This window comes from Cryptosporidium sp. chipmunk genotype I, assembly GCF_004936735.1.
Source record: "Cryptosporidium sp. chipmunk genotype I strain 37763 chromosome Unknown contig_14, whole genome shotgun sequence".
NCBI classification, from domain to species: Eukaryota; Apicomplexa; class Conoidasida; order Eucoccidiorida; family Cryptosporidiidae; genus Cryptosporidium; species Cryptosporidium sp. chipmunk genotype I.
In genome coordinates, this window is record NW_027125584.1 from 61,672 (window position 1) to 81,445 (window position 19,774).

Below are 19,774 nucleotides of genomic sequence, written 5' to 3' on the forward strand. Positions count from 1 at the left end.
TGCATGCCGGTAAAATGGGTACCGTACATATTGGAATAATGTTTAGGGAGACGAGGGGAAAAAAAATAAACAATAAATATTTATCTAATATCTAAGAATATGTTAAAATTAAAATTTGTGTTCTACTCAAGTTTTCATTGTACAAAGATGTGTGTTGTATTGTACCGAGTAGTTTTATTGGTAGAAATAGTTCCAAAAACTGTTGGATTCTTCTCCCTCAAATTCAAAGTAGACCGACTTTATGTCTTTTAAACTCAATTTTGAATTATTTCTAATTAGTAGAATTAAAAGTTGGGTGATATCCAACTCGAAACGATTATTAATTTGTTCATTAAAATCAGTTATTTCAGAATTCTGAGAACCTTTACTTTCTTCACGAATAAATAGTAACGAAGACACATCCACGTGATTATGATTTCCATTTCCTTGAAAGTACTCCGACAAAATCTTTTTGGCTTGATTAAAGTACGTAGTCTTGGATCCGATCCAAAGATAAACCACCACAGCTTTCATTGAATCCATGTCTAAAGGTGAAAGTGAGATATTTCCTTGTTCTTCAGCGTTATTTTCCTCTATCCTCTCCTGATCTTTCTTTCTTTCCTCTTTCTTTTCTTTCTTCTCTTCCTTCTTGTTTTTTTCTCCCTCAGAAGCGATTTCCCCTATGATTATGAGAGGACAAACAGAAGCAGGAAGAAGGTCCTCTGAGTCAAAGAAGCGAAGAGACTCTGACCCAAAGTAGTCTGGAAATCTAAACAATAAAACTTTCATTCCCCCTCCATCCAAAATGCTGTAGCAATCCTCGTTAATAGAAAGGCCTTCTTGAGACATGGAACTCCTTTTGGAGTAGCTGTTATTATTTAAACAAAAGATCTCATCCTGGCAAAAGTGTATTGAATAACTCTTTTTTGCTGAAGCAGGATCTTCCTTTTTATAAGACGAATGGATCTTAAAGTCCATTAACTCGGACTCCTGTTTTTGAGACTGATTCTCCAAAAACTTCTCTCCACTGAAGGCGAAATTCAACTTAGGTATCACAACCTTTCCAAAGCACGAGGGATGTCCCCCTACCATTCCGCTTCCCTCACCCAGAAGGTGATCCCTTGAATAGTTAATCTGTTGGGAATCCAAGGAGAAATGATGTTGATTAATCCGACCCACATCCGTAGCAAATTCTGCGTCCGGACTTCTGAAATTTGCAGGGGAATTCCTTGAAGGAACTGGGGACCCATTTGAAGACGGAAAAGAGGAAAAGTATGGCAAAGACTCATCAAAAGATATCAAGGACGATAGTTCTGAACTTGACCCTAACCCTGAACTCAGTCTCTCGGCTGGGTAGTAATTTCTTTCGTCCTCACCTAACTCATCGTCATTATCCATCTCATCATTCTTATCCTCAAAACTTAGTGGAATCGCACTTTTTGAAATACTTTTTATCGATGGTGAGGAAAATGACCTTTTCATTACGTCAGAGGAATTGCATAAATGCATGTTGGTAGGCGCCAAGATTTGCATGAATTCCCCGCTCTCTGAGAATTCGTGGAAGTACTCAAGAATTATGGTGGAAGAGAGGATATTTGTGACATATTCAGAGGCTGAGTTTCTGTCACCTCCTAGCGCTCCAATTATCAAGTCTGCTCTGATTTCCAAGTTTTCCAGCTCCAAAGACGAGTAGTGGCCGATTTCAATCTTGAGAATTTGTCTGCAGAACCTCAAAACCCCCAGAATCGACTCCCTAACCCCTTCCTTAACCTGGCTCCCAATCCAGATCCAAAGCTTCTCACGACGAATAGAATCTTTTGCTTCTAGAAGGCTCTGTCTTAGTAGGTAAATCTTATTCGAATTTAAACTAAAGCTGTGATTTCCGTCCCCTTTCCAATTAATTAAGGATACTGGAATCCCATGATTGGATATATAGTAAATCTTCGAAGAAGTAACCCAATGTTTCTTTCCTAGATGGCTTATTGAGGAAAGTTCGTCTCTATTTCCCCCATTTTCCTCCTCGTCTTCCCCCCTAGTCGGAATGCTCAATTTTGACGGGTTTAAAGCCTTCTGAAATAGTAAAAGCTGATAAGTAAATCCAATGTTTGGACTTGAAGTATTCCTTCGTTCTCTCACATATTCTGAAGCATCATTAAAGCTTTTGTTATCTTTCCACATTAAATAACCTATTACTATACTAGAAGATCTGGAAACTCCCTCCTGGCAATGTACATATATCCTATTTTCATTACTTTCTCTAAACTTTGCATCAATCCATTCAATACTATCATAAAGCACTCCCTCAATACTTTCCTGAGGAGTATCCAAAACATAATAAGTCTTGTACTCTAGCTTATCCTGAAATATATTCATACAAGTATCTCCTGAGACATTAATTATATGTGTTATTTTGTTTTCCTCCAACTTCTTCCAATCACAAGCTACCTGATATCCTCCAAGATACAATCTACTTTCAATAATCTCACTACAAACTGTTCTATACCTTCTAATTACATCCAAACGTTCATTCGTTAACATATTAACTTCTCCCCCACTAATTCCAAATAAGCCTTAAATTAATTATTAACTCTGTTCCGTGCTTCTATGCCTTAAATCCCCTCCCCCCTAATCTCTCCCCTTATTTTCATTAAATTCTCTTCTCAAAGCCCCTACAGAGAATCCCCCTGTAGCATCACAACTCCAGAAAGGAATCCAAAATTATATCCAATCTTATCGCTTCGTCAAGCCCTATAAAACCTTGCTTTGTCTTAAACCTTCCCTTCCTCTCTCTCCTCCCCTCCTTTCCTTTGGGTTTTTCCCCCTGAAAAAAAAAACCTTGGACCAAAAAAAAACACCTCGGAAACAATCCTTTTACCCTCACTTGATTTTTTCTAACTTTCTCTGATTTTGCAAAATTCCTTTCTACTCCCTCCCTAGACCTATTCTTTTTCACTTTTATCCAGAAATTATTAAATCCTATATTCTAACTTTGGCGGGAAAGCATGTTTACGATTTTACGAGACTGCTTTCTCAATGTGAGAAATAAATTTTTCATGTATTTTAATTATTGAGTTTTGGCGGTAATGTTGGTTGAATGCCAGAAATAATTAAAAGTAATTGTGGGAAAACTAGGAAAAGTCTATGTATATCAGAGACTGGGTTATGGAAAGCAAAGGTGAATTTTTTCTTTCTTTAATGATTTCTGTGATTTTTTGTGATTGAATTTGAGGCTCAAGAAACCCGGGACTGATGAAGGTGGAGGCGATCGCCCAAGAATTGAAAAGTAAAGTAAGCTTGGATAAAGGTCAGCAGTTGAAAATATTGTCATCCAGCAACCAAAATGATGGTGAGCAACCTTTGAGTCATAAAGTCAGAGAAAAGCTGAGCTTGGAGCAGGTCCAAAAGTTGAAAGACTTGCTAGCAAATAGAGAGTATAACGAGAGCCTTGAATTGCTGCTTGAATATTACTATAATGGATGCATAGTTGAGAGTTGGTTGGAGAACCTAATTCCTGACAAAATAAGTTATAAATACGTAAACAAGGAGATTAAAGATTCTCCAGACTTTTACTTATATGATATTTCTGGGATTGTCATTCTTAGCTATATAATCCACTGCTATATTTGTAAGAACGATGTTTTTGGGGTAATCCAGTTAATAAAAACTTTTGAGAGAGTTTGCTTCAGCCCGAAGATTGGTGAATTTGACAAGAATCACCAATCAGAGGTTGAAGATAACGTTAGTTTACACTTTATTTCATGGTGCAACTGTTTCTCTATTCGAAATGTGATTCAAGAAAACAAAAGTATCGTTAAGCACGAATTAAGAATACGCAAGCATTTTCTAAAGCTAATTGATATCTACTACTTTTTTAGGATCCAAGTAATCTTCTGGAAGTTAGCAATGTACAAGACCTATCACATTCCAAATGCCTCAGTATTTCTGCCTGAAAATAGGAATGGCAAAGAGCTGAGTGAGAATATCAAGATTGAGGACTACTTTATATTCTTTGACCAGGCAATTGATGAGCTATACATGATAATTGATGAGATTGATTACATTTTTGGCTTATTCGAAGATTGTGACATACAAGTCACAAAGAAATGGCTTCTTAAATACAAAGTTGCTCTCTTTATCCTCGTTGAAGCTCTAACTCTCAGAGACTACTATAATGAGGCAATAAAACTGTTGAATGAGTCAATGCAGAAACATTTCCCAGATGATATCTCTTTGTATTCTTTGATCGCCCGAATTTCCCTACAATACGGGAATTTTGCTCTGGTTCACTCGACTCTAAATACCATCGAGGAGCGTCTTCAGCACCCAAAGCACAACACAAATGTAAATATTGCTCACTATAGATTCACTCTTGGACTATTAAACATGGCCCAGGATGACCCGGTCACTGCCTCACTCAATTTTAATACTTCAGCTGCCTTGTACAAGGAGCTTGCCATTAACTATAACAAGGAATACCTGCTTCCATGTAGTACTTCCTTCAACAATCTTTCTGTTGCATCATTCTATTCAAGCAAACTTCCTAACTCCGTATCCATTCTTGAGAACCAGATCTACAACCAAAACAACTTCTTCTTCAATTCCCAGCAGCTTTTTGCTACTAACTTTAAGAACCTAAAAACTTTGTATCAGTTTTCATCCGACAAAGACAAATTAATCAACGAGCTTAAGAACATTTCTAAAAGCTCCCTTAGATACTCAATCATAATTAATTAGCCTGTAGTTTTACTTAAATACGTTTATAGTAACGTATAGAATGGCAGAAGACATAAATATTCATACTCTTACTTACGTCCACTCTGACCTTCTTTACCTCTTGTTAAGTTTTCACAGCTACTTTCATATAACTAATCTTGTTTGTATGCAATTCCATGGATGAAGATGTCCTTCAAATCCTTTACCACGACACACTTCCGCAGTGAAAGGACTGAAAACCCATCGACTCCACTTTTTACACTAAGTCCAATTCCCTTCTCTTTATGTCGTTGTTTTTCGCCTTTTGTCCAAAAGGATTCACAAATCTGTCTATTTTGAACCACTCTTTATTGTAATATTTGAACAAGTCCGACTTTATTCTCCTCCAGCTTTCCACCTTTGGGTACAAATAACTAATAAATGTGTCTTCAGAGTTCAACAACATTTTTCAGACCTTTCCAAATCTTTAAAATATTTTAAGTTCCTTAATTTTCCTTGATCTAACTTTCTCTCTTCTCCAAATCCACAAATTTACCCCAATTTACTTCTCAGTCCTAAGCTGAATTGTTGCATGCAAATTTACTCGTATAAAATCCCGCCTTTTAAACAATTTGTGTAAAGCCCCCATGTCTCTCCATTAAAAAAAATTGTAATTAAACTTGAAATAAATGTGAAGATAGAATTTTGGCAAAATGATTTATTATTTTAGATAGTTCAACCTGTTCACACTTTGCTTATCTTATTGTGGGGATTTCCTGTCTTGTTTTCATCTCTCCATTTATTTTCTTTCAAAATTCATTTCTGATGACATTTCTGAAAATTTACTAATTTTTTGTATGTGCTTTGGGCGGGCTCCATAGTTTATTTAGAAAGAATAATGAATTGCAATGTTAAATAATACTGAAATAGCTATTTGAGGTAACAGGGCAAACAATTCACGGAAAATAGTGAGAAATATTATTATTTTTAGGAATTTACTGAGAGTTGTTTGGAGAAGATTGAACCTAGAATTTAGGCTTAAAACCCCCAAGTTTAGAAGGAAAGATGAGTATTCAAGCACTGGAGAAAATTATAAACAAGTCAGAAAAGGAAAAAATCAAAAAGGAATTATACGATGAGTACGAGCTTTTCAAGGTTTCAAACATTTATAATGAAATGGACTTGGTCAAATCCATTTCGAATGTGATTTCTTCTATCATCTCTCTCTCAGGTCTGGAAGAACAGATTCAAATATATCACAGGAAAAACATCTTAATGTTGATCGCAACTGTTTTCGGAGTATTTGGAGCAGTAGTATTCAAATTTCCAAAAGACCAGTGGTTGATTCTTTTTTGTGTTGTAGGATTCTTTTTCTCTATGCTTGGAACATTGCTAGTTGACGCAAACTCACCGTTTTCAGGCTTCACGAACTCTTATACCGTTCCCAAAAGCCTCCAAGAGAAAGGTGGATTTTCCTTAAAGAATTTGTGGAACTATGATAAAGAGGCATGCTACTTCACACCAAAACTAAATCGTGCTTCAAATGATATCGAGTTCTTGCTTCAGAATCAAAACCACAAAGTTTCCAAAACCATATATGTTGGAAAACTGTTCACACTCGACGGTTACATAAATACTGACCAAATTTTTGAAATTGCAAGCAAGCTCATTGTGGACTTATATGAAAAAACTAACGAAAAGAAGAAGAAATAAATAAAGTCTGTATTTTGATTTTTTTTTTGCTTGTAAATGAAATTATTCCTATATTACGTGTATATTATTAGTTTCAAGGCAAAATGCCAGGAATTTTACCAGCTATTATATGTCTATCAAGCCATATATCGCTAATTAGAAAGCTATCTTCCCTTATTTTCTTTCCTAAACATCATTTCTTTTCTCTTCATTTTCAAACGAAATACTCAATTTACCCATGCAAAATAATTTCCCCCCTGGCTGCATTAATTAAACTGCGGGTGAATGGCGCCAATTCCACTTTGACATTTATTTAGAAATTGAGTCAAAAAATCCAATTAAAATGGGAAGAGTGTGTATTTGAGGTATTTTTGAAAGGGATTTGTTAAAATGTCAAAGTTATCCGAATATTCGAAGGAGATTTCAAAAATAAGACGTAAGTTTTGCTAGGCCAGGCTCAGACTGAGTATTCCCAGTCAACAACGCAGTGTGGGGAAATTGCATGCATGCGAAATTGTTTGCAAATTTGCTGCCATTCATGCGTGACGACACTCACAGAAATAATTGAATTGAAAAATGTGAAATTTTAGAATCTCTAAATTATTCCCTTTTGGAGAATGACTCTGAAGTTCAAAAGTTAATTAAGACTAATGATAATGGCCCTAAGGCCAAGAACAACAGGGTTTTCGGTACTAAAAATGCGTATGAATCATTTGCAGTATTGTCAAATCTGGAAGATCCTGCAGGTAAGTCAAGAAAGATGGATTTGCCACAAATTTTTATATTTCAGAACAAATAACTATTAAATATTTCTAAACTTAGAGTTGGATTTGGTAACAGAGTCTCCGAAGGAAAAGTACAAGAAACAAATTCTGGGACTAATGAAGAATGAGTCAAAGAATAACAAGGCTTCAAAAAGTGTGAAACAGGACAGGAACTATGCGTCGAAGAGTATTGGAATGGACTCATCTCTGAAACTTGGGATGAAAGCATTCTCGTATTCAAGTGGTGCAGAATGGAGTCCGATGAACCCAAGCTTAATATGGAGAAAGAACAAGGAAAGTGACAATGCAACCACAATTCCCTCTTCTTTCTCTAATCAGAGGGCTCTGATGAACAGTCCGGGAATCATTAGGCAGCTAGAAAACGAGCTTGGCCCAGTTAAAGATTCAATCATGCTTGCAGCAACAGGAGAAAAGCTTCGAGATATTAACATTGGGAACTCTGCAACTGCGAAGGAGGTTTGGAAAGACGAGCCTTTGTCTCAGATCACAAAGCTTTCTCAACAGGAAAGAGAAAAGCAGATTATTGGATTTAATTACCAGGAGAAATTAATATATGATGACTTTGGGGTAAAGCCAGCAGAGCTGGTAAACATGGCCGACTTTGGGAACATTAAGTTGCCAGTTAGGAGTGTCTTATCAATGTCCCAAGAAGCATCAAAAGAGGTGGAGAAGGAAATTCTAGAAAAAGAGGGAAGCTTAGAAATGAAGCTTTTGAATGTAGTTGATCCCTTCAACCAGAAATTCCACCATAATAATATGCCAGAGAACAAGATGGTTTGTGAAATGAGACCTTCAAATATGACTAATTTAAAGGGGAAAATCTTGTTCGAGGATGAAATTGACAGGGACAAAGAGAAAAACTACCAAAACGACCTGATGAAGTTACGAGCCTTTAATACCAATTTTGAAAAGCACCTAGGCTTCAAACTAACCGGCAAGGTTTGTTTAGACAATATTGGAGATCAAATAATTTCCTTGGGAACTGATAATACTTCAAAGCAGATTGGTAAGGAGTTCAGAGAACTGAGACGTTACATTGGGTGGGAAGAAAATGCAGAAAACTCTTCCAAAAACGACGAAAAAGAGTTCAATATGTATGGAAATCTCTTAGACCAAAAGAATATATCACACGAAGCTATCATGGATCGCCTTATTGAAAATACAACTCTCTATCCCTGTTTCGACGAGGTACTCTTCGAAAACACTTTCAGAATACATCCTGATAGAAATAGGAATCATGTCTCATTGATAACTGACTATCTGGATGCTACTTCGGTCTTGAATTCAAGTGATCTACTTCTTAATATCCATAAGAAACAGTACACTCCTCCTTTGGCTGAGAACTTTCCCAAAGGTCTTCCATCCATTGTACAAGATCCTCGTGTAATTTGGCAAAAAGAGTTCCTCGATATTCCATATGAGGTTACGGCTGATTTGATCAGAAAAATTCAAAAAGGTTTCTGGGACGAAATTTCCAATGATATAGCAAAGAGCAGTTATGGATCAATCTCAATATCTTCCATTGAATCCATAAATAACATCAGAAAGTTCATTTTGAATGAACTCAACTATAATTCTATATACAATGTTGATGAGCCTTTTGATGTCTCACCACCACAGCTTTCTCCTATAGAAAGGGATCAGCAAACAAGGATAGGAACTAACTCCAAATTTCAGCAAGGAAATAACAAACTTGTTTTAACTCCAAGGTTAAAACTTGGCTTTGGAAATACCAATTTAGTCTCCGGATCTCTATCTAAGATTGGAGCTAAAATATTTGGAGTATCTACTTCTCAGGTTAACTCCAATTCTAATGAAAATCCAAAGTTAGAGCCAGTCAGAAATGATGTATCTACTATTAAGTGTATTCCTGATTGTGAACTATATGAGTCAGCACTTTGGAGTAGGTACGAATTCCCAAATGACAATTCCAACAAAGGAATCATACGAAAGGTCAAGAATACAGAAGTCAATGAGGGAGAACCTTTGTATAAGGAGGATGTGATTTCAATGTCAAACGAGTGGAGAACAGATATGGAGAAACAAACCAATGAAAGAAAAAAGGGAGTTGAAATGCTTGTCAATTCCCAAGAAAATAAATCTACTCTCCGAAACTTTACATCAAATTTGAATAGAATTGTTGAATCAAAGATTGAAAATATGGATAAGAGAGAGCTCTCCAGGTTGAGTGAGATCTTTAAAGATACTGAAAAAACAGAAACATTGGGTAAGACTCAATTATCTGGAAGAGTAACTCTGGGAGAAGCAAACAAAATTCAAAAGGACAATAAAAAGTTAAATATATCAGGAATTAAGAATATTGGATTATCTAACATCGGAATCAATCAACAAAGTACTTATAACCATATGAATTCTCCAGATGCCAGTAAGATGGGAATTCAGCAAAACTATATCCTCAAAAAGATTAAAAACTCTCAGAAGACTGTGAAGAATAAAGTTGGTATGGATAGTATAAATGATGAATATGAAGATGATGAAAGTTCTATTAGAGACGAAGACTCAGAGGAATTGGAAGATCTTTCAAGTGAAAATGAAGAGGACTACAGACAAATATGTGAGACAATTCATATTGCTCCATGGGAACCAACGAACTTAATGATGACAAAGAATCTCTTCAAGTCAATGAACAATCTCTTCTCTACTTTATCGACTTTGATAACAAAAGACTCAAAATTCAAAAATAGAGTTGAGATTCATGAGCTTGGAGAACATGGAATAGTTATTTGGATGGCTCGGGATCCTGTTGGGATTAAGGAGAAGATCTTAGCTTGTTGTAGCAGTATCGAAGTAAAATTGAGAGTTAAAGGTGGAATATACTTTACTCCTGATACTGAGATTTCTCCAATTGAGCCATGTACCGAGATTCCTGGGAATTATACCTTTTCTGTAACTGGAGTAAGTTTGTCTCATCTTATTTTGAATAAGAGTTCTCTTAAGCAGTTGGATTACGTTAAAAAATATGTTTCAAATTATGAGAATTCATTGATTTATCGTTCTAACTATAGTAATATAAGTAATTCGAATGGGAATGAATTGTTATTTCAAAAAACTTCAAATATGGGATTAGGATACAAAGAAAGTAACTTGAGGAATAATAGTAATAGGAGTTTTGTGTATGATATTCCAATATCAGAACAAACTCAATTTGGAGTTAATGCAGATACAGATATTGACATAATTACAAGATATGATAAGAAAAATATTAATAATATTGATGTGATGAATTTGATTCCAGCTTTGAATAATTGTCAGATTTCTGGTCAGAATACAATTTTAGTGGTATCGGAGAATCCTTTCATAAAAGGAATACTTCCATTGACTTTGTCAGATGTTCCAAAGACCACAATGAAATTTAGTTTAAGAAGGAATCGTTTATTATTGTGGAGATCAATAAAATGTCAGATTTGGAAAGCTCAATATATTGATTATTGTTTCAAAAGTTCTTTAATTCCAGCAAAAAAAGTGATAACCTTTATTTCGAATGCTTTTTTGAAGTCTAATAATTCAAATTCTTTTGATATGGGAGGATTAATGTTTCATGAGACTTTATTTTCCCATTGTATTAATGTTGCTTTGTCCAGGAAGGACCCGAAAGAGATGATTTTCAGGGGATGTTATATGGGAGATGAAGGCTTTCATGCGATTTTTCCCTTACTGACTCAGGTGAAATCTTTGGGGAAGCTTGATTTGGGGATGAACAACTTAACAGCTCGTTCTTTACCTTTAATATTAGAGGTAGTGAAAGGATGTAATTGCAAGAAACTTCTGTTAGACTTTAATAATTTGGGTCCAAATAAGACAAAGCGTGAGTTTTCAGTGTTCTTTAAACATATACTATTTTCAACAGGTATTGAACATTTAAATCTTTCAAGGAACAAGATTAATGGTAGATGTATTGACTCTTTGGATACTATTTTGGATAATTTGAGTTTGAAGAATAAGACTTTAGAGACTTTAAGCTGGTGTTCAAATGGAAATACCCAACCTGAAATTGAGACATTGTTGCTTGCTCTTCAGCCTTGTTGTTTAAATCTCTCAAAGGTGTTTTTGGGAGGAAATCCTATTGAGAGGATTGATGCTTTTAGAAGGAGATTTAGTCCAATTCGTATAATAATGGAGGATATAAGTTCTCACTATCTCAACAAGTCTGGAGTTAATCAAAAAGAAGATGATATGCACTTTTCAGAATATAAAAAGAAAAAATCAAGAGGCATTAGTAGGAGAAGTATTACATCTAATTCTGATTTGAGTTACGCTAATTCCGGATTGTTCACCCAGTAATATCCTGTGAGATGATGTTTACTAGCGAAGAAATGGAGGAGAGAGAAGAAAAAGGGGTGAAATAAGAAGATCGTAATGTAAATCGAGGAAAGAGTAGGAAACTCTTCCCTATTTTGTTATTAGCTACAGTTACTATCTAGATACAATTAAAAGAATGTAGTTTATATAATAACGTTTTTTTGATTATAGTTTTAACAGAAATAAAAAAAAAGTATGGTGAGAAAAAGTAGGAAGGGAAGAAAACAAAATTACAAGTTTCCCACTTACTTTCCCGCTTTCACTACTTTTTATAATGATCTTTACTTTTCAAAGTTTACACATTTCTCTTTTTTTTTTAGATATTTCCCTCCACTTCTATTTTTCTCCAGAGATCATCCCCTTCCTCCCCGGGATCTATTTTTTGAACCTGAGGGGCAGTGCATGCAGGTTTGGCATGCAAAATTTCCCGCCAATTACTCTAGAAATGGGCGGGCATTTTTTATGAGTAAAATGATGTAGGTGCAATAATTAATTGATTATTTGGAGGAGCTAAGTTAAGGAATTGGTTCCAGGTCGTATGTATAGAACAGTATTTTCAAGAATAAGTGAAATTGATAAAAAACTCTATTATTATTCTTTTTATAGAAGGTAACCACAAATCAAAAAAATCAATAGCACTAATAGAAAATAGAAAGGACAATAGAGGAGTTCCAATATTGCTAAAATATAAACAAGAATTCCAAGCATTGAAAATTACAAGTAATTACAAAAGGAATTAAACATAGTGATCTATATAATTGTTATAGTGACAGAAAAATTTGATAGGAAAGGGGAAAAAAGGAAGGGAAGAAACTAAAAGCCAACAACAGCTTATTGTATTAGCTGGAAATTGAATAGTCACTGGTATTATTATAAAACAAAGATAAAATGAATTATATTCTTTTGTTGCATACAGCTTACCTAATACTTACTGGAATAAGCTTTGGTTTTGGAGAAGAGCTTCGTCTCACAAACTCAAATAGTTTTGGAACGAATGTTAGTAATAGTACCAAAACACTTTTGGTAAGCAATTCAACCAATGATATTCCTTCCACTACTAATTTTACTACGAAAACAACAACAGCAGCTCTTAGCACATTAATGATCACAAATACCATCATTAAAAATAATAAAAGTAATGATAACAATACTGGATTTCAATTAACAACTCCTGGTCCAAAGTTTGGAAATAATCTATCAAATTTTAATCCAGTAGCCAATAGTGAGTCTTTGGTAAAACAATTGGGACTGGAAGATCTCTCAGAATTGACAAAAATGGATTCAGTTGTATTATTTTATGTACCATGGTGTGTATATTGTCGAGGAATTATGCCTGAATTTGAAAAAGTTGCGAATATATTTAAAGGTAAGAAAATAAATTTTGGAAAGATTGATTGTAATGAACACCGTAAAGTAGCGTTATTGGAACAAGTAATGAGATTTCCAACAATCAAAATATACTCTGAAGGTCAAAGCCAATATTATTCTGGACTTCCAAATTCTGTTTCTATTATCAACTTTGTGAATAGCGAATTTAATAGGGATATTTTTATTTCTGATTTGAGCGTTCTTGAAGTCTTCATAAATACAGATGGTAATTCTATGAAAGTAGTAGCAATAATTGATCATGAAAAAAAAGAGGATGAAAGTGTTACAATGTCTCCAGTTTCTTCTTCCTATACGAAACTCAGTCATAAGTATCATAATATCTTCTTTGCTCACACTTTAATTAATAATACCGAAGTTTTGAATTTTATAAAAAGTTACTCATCAAAAGATAAGGATAAATCAAAGAATGTGAATCATAGTAATTTAATAAAAGAAAATACTTTAGCAATTTTCACACCTTGGGATGATGATTCAAATGAATTATATGATTTCGAAAAAAAGAAGTTAAATGATAAGCATGGATTGATATTGATTGATAAAGTAGATTTCAATAACTTTGAGAGCTTGGAGAAACAAATTTTAAAGTACCAATATCCATTAATTACTGAATTTAATCCTTTAATTGCTCAAAAGTTATTTTTAAGTGAAAAAACAATTTCTTTCCTCTTCGTTAACAATGAAGTACCAAATTTAAAGTTAATAATGGAGAGATATAGAAAAATAGCAAGCCAATTCAGAGGTGAAATCCTCTTTATTAAATCAGGAACCAATCTTGCTCATGAAAGAAGAATTGCTCAAGTTTTAATACAAGATGAATGCTCACTTCCTTGTATTTCTATAATAAAATTCCCAAGTTTTGATGAAGGAAAGATGATTGCTCCAACTTTACCAAATATGCCTCCAATGAAACGTCCTCAAGCTCCACTAGTTTATAGGTGTCAGTTTTCTGGTTCAGACTTACTTAAAGATTTGAATCTTGAACGTTTTATTCAAGATTTTGCATCAGGAAGATTGAACCCATATTTTAAAAGTGAAGAACCTCCATCTGAAGAAGATAATGATGGACCGGTTCGCATAGTAGTCTCAAAAACATTCAAAAAAGAAGTTATAGAATCAAATTTGGATGTATTGATAGTTTTTTATGCTCCTTGGTGTGGTCACTGCAGAAAATTGGAACCAGATTATAATGTACTTGCTCAGAGACTTCGTGGTATTAATGATAAGCTCAAGATTGCGAAGATTGATGGATCTCAGAACGAGGTTGAGAATATTCAAATTTTAGGATACCCCTCAATTTTACTATTTAAATCAGGAATGAAGACTGAACCAATTTTGTATAATGGTGATAGATCCGTTGCAAACATGATAGAATGGATCTCTAAGAATGCAAGTTTTAAATTTGACCATCTTCATTATTTAAATCCTGAGCTAGCTTTTGAAGATGATGATCTTGATATGGCATTTTCTCATGAATTATAATTCCAAAAACTCTAAAGTTTTAATTACTTGTTTAATTATGCTTTCCATTAGTAAAATCTAATTTATATAATAATTTTTTTTAAAATTTTTGAATTTAATTATTTTTTCCAATAAAAATAGTTTCAACATATTCATCTATCTATTTTGGGTATTCATATTCTGTTCATTGTATATTATATTATTATTACCACCATTATTATTTAGAATTTGACCTCTATGAATTATTGAGTTTCTTACTGGTTGCTTATTAATTTTCTCACTACTGATCTGAGATTTATTAAAGGAAGGTGCTAAAATTGGATTTTTCCAAGTACAATACGTATAGAATGTGTTCAAACTTGGGAAACAACTTGATGATATTCTTGAAGTTGAACACATATTATAATTAAAATGTTGATTAATATTAATTTGATTTGAACAACATTTACAACTTGGAAGATAAGTATTTACTTCTTCTGACTCATGCTGAACTGGAATATTTTCATCAAGGATTTTAATTAATTGCAATTTTGTTGTACATTTCCAAGAATTATCTAGAGTTGTTGGTTGGTAATTAGTAAAAAAATGATGAGACAAAGATTCTTGAGCAGAAATTCTTCTCGAAGGACTTTTTTCTAATAACATTCTTAGCAAATCAATTACATCTTCAAGCCAATTAATATCTCCAAAAGTATAATGAACTGAAACATGCTCTTTGATTTTTTTTTCAACACTTGAAAAATCAAATCTAAGTATCTTTTCATTTGCATTGCAGTGGATTTGATGATTACATTCAATCAACCTCTGGCCTGTAACCAATTCATATAAAATAGTTCCAATAGACCATATATCAACCTTCTCATCATAGTCATTATTTAAATATACCTCAGGGGCTGTAGCAAAACAAGTACAACAATGACCTTTTAACCTTCCTCCAATAGAAATTCCAGAGTTTCCCAAATCACATATTTTCATTTGAAAGTTGCATGTATTAATATCGCGTACGACATCAGTTAGCATCAGATTTGCTGTCTTTAAATCTCTATGAACAACTCCTTTAGAATGCATTTGACTTATTCCAACCAATAAAGTATACATTAGATTCCTCACAGAACTGATTGGAAGACCATTTTTGTATTTGAATCTTAAAAGCTGGCGTATTGTTCCTCCATGAAATAGTTCCATAATCAAATACTCTCTATTGTCAGTTCTATTTTGAAACCAATCTAATTTTCTTACAACATAATCACTTTTACATTTTTCCAAATAGTCCGCTTCTCTAGAAAGAGAGCCCGACATTTCTGATTTAACAGCAACAAATTCAAAAGTTTCTCTATTCAAGCCTAAAAATACTTCTCCGTTACCTCCTTTCCCGAGTGAAGCTTCAGTAAAAACCAAATAGCTTTTTCCCATATCTCCTTTAACCTTTTTTTCATTTGTATCTATATACTGAATTGTTGAATTAGATATCCCATCTATTAACATTTTGTGAGAATTTTCCTTGGAATTGACCTTATAAGCTTGGATTTCAGTGTTGAACATGATTTTTGACCCAATCAAATCAGAAACATCCTGGGTTTTCAACACAAATGCAATATTACATTCATTTGGTTGAGATGTCATCACCCTTAATTTCGTACCGGAAGAAACTACAATTATGTCTGGAAATAGTGGAATTGGTAAGTAGGATCCTGTAACACAATCTTTGTAAAAGTATTTACATGACTCTGTTTGGTTGTTATCTCCTTTCCTTGTTAATCTAAATTCACGATCCTCATTCTTAATCCACAGATCAAAACTTGTTGTTATGCAAGCTGGTGGATCTGGATATGAGATATCAACGTCTGTGATTCCATCTTCTGGGCCTATTCTATATCTCACATTTGCTCTCAGAGTGTGGATTTGTACAATTGGAGAGACCTGAAATAGGAAATAAATGTTTTCTAAATTATTAAAAATTGAAACCATTAGCTTTCTTCTCCACTAGCTTGAAATACTAACACATCCCTCCTACTTTGTCAAACCAGACTCTTTAGTCTTTTTTTTTTTTTTAAACCAAGTATTAAGTTTTTCTTAAATTGTAAGTAAATCAATTAGAAAAATATTGGTTAATTATTAAATAAACGAATTCATATATATATATATATTTCAATACTTAGTTTTCTTATTTTCTCAACTGTTTAATTCTCTCTGCAAGTTATGACTTCAACATGTAAACTCTTTAATACTTGAATAAAAGACAAACTCAAAATATTTTACTTCTCTTGTGAGAGAATTGAGCAGTCTTTTATGCTTTCCTTTTCCCTAGTACTCTCAAAATCTCATTATTTTCTTCTTTATAAATAAAATTCCTATATTGTATATGTCTTCATTTACATATTTAAATATAATTGAATTTTTTTTTCTGAAAATTTGCAACAAGACTGCACACAACACGTGTCATTTTGCATGTAAAAAACTGCAATACCGGCGTGGCAGCAGTTCCACATGAAAACTCACCGGTACTAAAAGACTTGCATAAACTTTTGTCCACATGAAATAATAGAATTAAAAAAAACGACAGCAAATAATAAATTAAATTTAAATTTTCAAGTGAAATAGTTTATTGACTAAAATATGTTTTGAATTAAAATTTAGATGAGAATTCAACATATATATATATATATTTTAAAGTTATTTCTCGATTATTGCGGATTTTTGTAATTTTTAGACCATTTTAAATAGAATTGCATGCAAGCTATCCACATGCACATGCATTTATGACAAACATTTTTTGTCAATAAATTTACCGGTATTATTGTCGAGATTTTCAGTTTAGAGTAAATGTTGAGGATTTTTTAAATAAATATTAAGATATTAGTTATTTGACAAAGTTTTAATTTAGAATAAAAAAAATTTGACCTTTTATTTCCAATTTAATATTTTAATGAGGGGGAGTGGTAGAAATATATTTGTGGGGAGCTTGGTGGGGCAGTGCAAAGGCCATAGATTTAATTAGGCGGAACAAAAAAAAAGAAATAAAGATCAAGGGAGAAAAGACCAAGCTTGAATTTGAAACAAAAATTAATTAGCCAATTATCAATAATTCGAGTTCGACTAGACTTTGCCAAGTTTTGCATGAAATAGTGAAATGCTGACCAGATGGAACTGAGCAAAAGGTCGAACTGTTATGAAGCGGAATACACTGCTAACGAGTTAGCAATAGCGGCTCAAAGAAGAGATAAAAACACATTACATAATATTATTCAACAATTAATAGAAACAGGAAATACTGGGATTCTGAATGAATCAAATGCGCTTCACTGGTCTGTTTATTATAGATGGGACGATGTTTCCATTCATTTATTAAGCTTGGGGTGCGATCCATTTATGGGAGATATTAATGGAGATACCACTATACATTACTGTATTAAATCTGGAAACTTCTCCATGCTAAAATATTTATACGAAAAACATGGAAACAAAATTTTCTACGTTAAAAATAGGAATCAGTTTGGATTAATGCTCACTGCTGCATCAGAAGTAGCTGAAGGAAGAGTTCAGGACCTACTTAGAGTGATGGAGTGGCTTTATCTTCAAGGATATTCTCTTGAAGAGCAGGATATTTTGGGTCAGACCCCTATATTCTGGGCAACTAAAAGAGGAAATTACGGTATTATTCAATGGCTTATAAGCCATGGAGCAAATATCGGACATAGAGATCATAAAGGTAATACACTGTTACATGCTGCTTGCTCAGGAGATGTTGATGACGAAACGGTTAGCTTTCTGTGTGACTTGGGTCTCATTCACCTACTAACTCACTCAAATTACGAAAATCCAGCTGTTGGTAATACTGCTTTCCAGATTTGCTGGACTAGGAGAAATTATTGGTTGGCATTAATGCTTAATTTCTGGTATTATCATAATAAAATGTTTGGGAAGATTTCCCTGCTTAGAAATCCATATGCTGTATACTATTGGTTTATTTCTATTCTAAACTTAGTGGTTGTTTTTATTATGGTCAGTACCCTTAAATTATATAGAGAATTCTTGGATGGAATTGATCTGAGTTGTTTCTACATTTGGTTCATTTTATTTGGAGCAGCTCAACTATTTTGGGCATTGTCAAACATTGGAAATGATAATTATGTCAAACACCCAATCTATCAAAAAATAATCCCCAAACTTCCACGCGATAAATTACTTTTATTAGAGTCACATGGACTTTACTTGCCTTTGTTGACTCCACAAGTCAATAAGCTGGGTAAGAACTCCAGTATATATCAGTTAATGCTTAAAGAAAATGAACAGGTTCAGCTTAATAATCAACTGATTGACATGAACAGACTGTTATTTAATGGCGACCACTTTAATATTAACAAGTATAGGGAAAAATATAATAACCATATTAGCAGACAAATAGAACTTTCTAATGAGATTGTTGGACTGATGCCTTTTGTTGCAAAGGAAAGGCAGTCTAATAACTCAAAGATTTATATTGATATTGTTGAAGGAAAACCCATAAATTCAACTGCTCCTGTTCTACCAAAAATATGTGTTACTTGCAGAACTGAAAGGCCATTTAGAGGTCATCATTGCTCAGATTGTGGATATTGCATACAAAGATTCGATCACCACTGCGTATGGATTGATTCTTGTGTTGGGTATGGGAATCAAAGAGCGTTCTTCTTTTTCCTAAAGTTTCTCACAGCCTCATTCTTCCTCTATTACTACTTATTCCAGCATTATTGTTCGCTTAGATTTCGGTTCTCAGCTTCTCTCAAAAAGATTTCATCCAACGATTTGAGTAATAATTGGTTCACAATGCAAACTGGGGACCTCTTTCTTGGAGTTGGTGATACCGAAGGAATCTACTTTCATGAGAAAGCCTATTATTTCATGACTTCTGATCCCTGGTTTGCTCTTATAATGTTCAACAGTATTATGAATATCCCATGGATGATTTTTGTATTGTATCTGTTTATTAGACATATTAAATCAATCATGTCTAACGTGACATTTTACGAGTACTATAAGAAGCCTGAAGCAATTAAGAAGAGGTTTGCTGGACGTAATACCGAAGGATTCTGCTACGACATGCAAGGCAGGACATTTTCCACTTGTATTCGAAGCATTTTTGCCTACTTTACCAAGAATAACTCCTGGGATAATTTAGATTTCTTTACAAATATTAGACAGCCTGAGAAGATTCTTGGTAATCCTTCAATGCCCATTCCTATTGAAAGCAACGTCCCATATCAGAGTTTATCCCAAGTTCCTCCAAGTAATGATGTTACAATTATTAGTGAGAATGGAGATCCTATGCAAAACATATTTCCTTCTCACGTTTCCACAAGTCATTCATATCATCATTCCCAGTTCAACTTCCCATCAAACTCATCCTCAGCTTTTTATCAAGTTAATCCATATGCTGGCAGTCATCTATATAATTAAAAAATTCTCAAGTTACTCAAATT

At 33.7% G+C, this 19,774-nt stretch overlaps 7 protein-coding genes across 7 annotated transcripts; 5 read left to right on the forward strand and 2 right to left on the reverse strand.

The window, feature by feature from the left end:
• Nucleotides 1-174: 174 nt before the first annotated feature.
• Nucleotides 175-2,517, reverse strand: ELE39_000705 (dual specificity phosphatase; the record flags this gene model as incomplete). Its single annotated transcript, XM_067343745.1, has 1 exon — nt 175-2,517. One exon carries the CDS (start codon nt 2,515-2,517, stop codon nt 175-177), a length of 2,343 nt encoding a protein of 780 aa, XP_067202464.1.
• Nucleotides 2,518-3,228: 711 nt separating this feature from the next.
• Nucleotides 3,229-4,713, forward strand: ELE39_000716 (uncharacterized protein; the record flags this gene model as incomplete). The annotated part of the gene is made up of 1 exon (XM_067343756.1): nt 3,229-4,713. The coding sequence occupies one exon, from the start codon at nt 3,229-3,231 to the stop codon at nt 4,711-4,713; it is 1,485 nt and encodes a 494-aa protein (XP_067202475.1).
• A 1,023-nt stretch (nt 4,714-5,736) lies between these two features.
• ELE39_000727 (uncharacterized protein) lies at nt 5,737-6,384 on the forward strand (the record flags this gene model as incomplete). The annotated part of the gene is made up of 1 exon (XM_067343767.1): nt 5,737-6,384. One exon carries the CDS (start codon nt 5,737-5,739, stop codon nt 6,382-6,384), a length of 648 nt encoding a protein of 215 aa, XP_067202486.1.
• Nucleotides 6,385-7,244: 860 nt separating this feature from the next.
• On the forward strand, nt 7,245-11,450 carry ELE39_000738 (leucine rich repeats; the record flags this gene model as incomplete). Its single annotated transcript, XM_067343778.1, has 1 exon — nt 7,245-11,450. One exon carries the CDS (start codon nt 7,245-7,247, stop codon nt 11,448-11,450), a length of 4,206 nt encoding a protein of 1,401 aa, XP_067202497.1.
• A 906-nt stretch (nt 11,451-12,356) lies between these two features.
• ELE39_000749 (disulfide isomerase plus ER retention motif) lies at nt 12,357-14,336 on the forward strand (the record flags this gene model as incomplete). Its single annotated transcript, XM_067343789.1, has 1 exon — nt 12,357-14,336. The coding sequence occupies one exon, from the start codon at nt 12,357-12,359 to the stop codon at nt 14,334-14,336; it is 1,980 nt and encodes a 659-aa protein (XP_067202508.1).
• Nucleotides 14,337-14,471: 135 nt separating this feature from the next.
• On the reverse strand, nt 14,472-16,283 carry ELE39_000760 (kinase domain-containing; the record flags this gene model as incomplete). The annotated part of the gene is made up of 1 exon (XM_067343800.1): nt 14,472-16,283. One exon carries the CDS (start codon nt 16,281-16,283, stop codon nt 14,472-14,474), a length of 1,812 nt encoding a protein of 603 aa, XP_067202519.1.
• Nucleotides 16,284-17,456: 1,173 nt separating this feature from the next.
• ELE39_000771 (DHHC family palmitoyl transferases with 4 transmembrane domains) lies at nt 17,457-19,751 on the forward strand (the record flags this gene model as incomplete). Its single annotated transcript, XM_067343811.1, has 1 exon — nt 17,457-19,751. One exon carries the CDS (start codon nt 17,457-17,459, stop codon nt 19,749-19,751), a length of 2,295 nt encoding a protein of 764 aa, XP_067202530.1.
• Nucleotides 19,752-19,774: the final 23 nt, after the last annotated feature.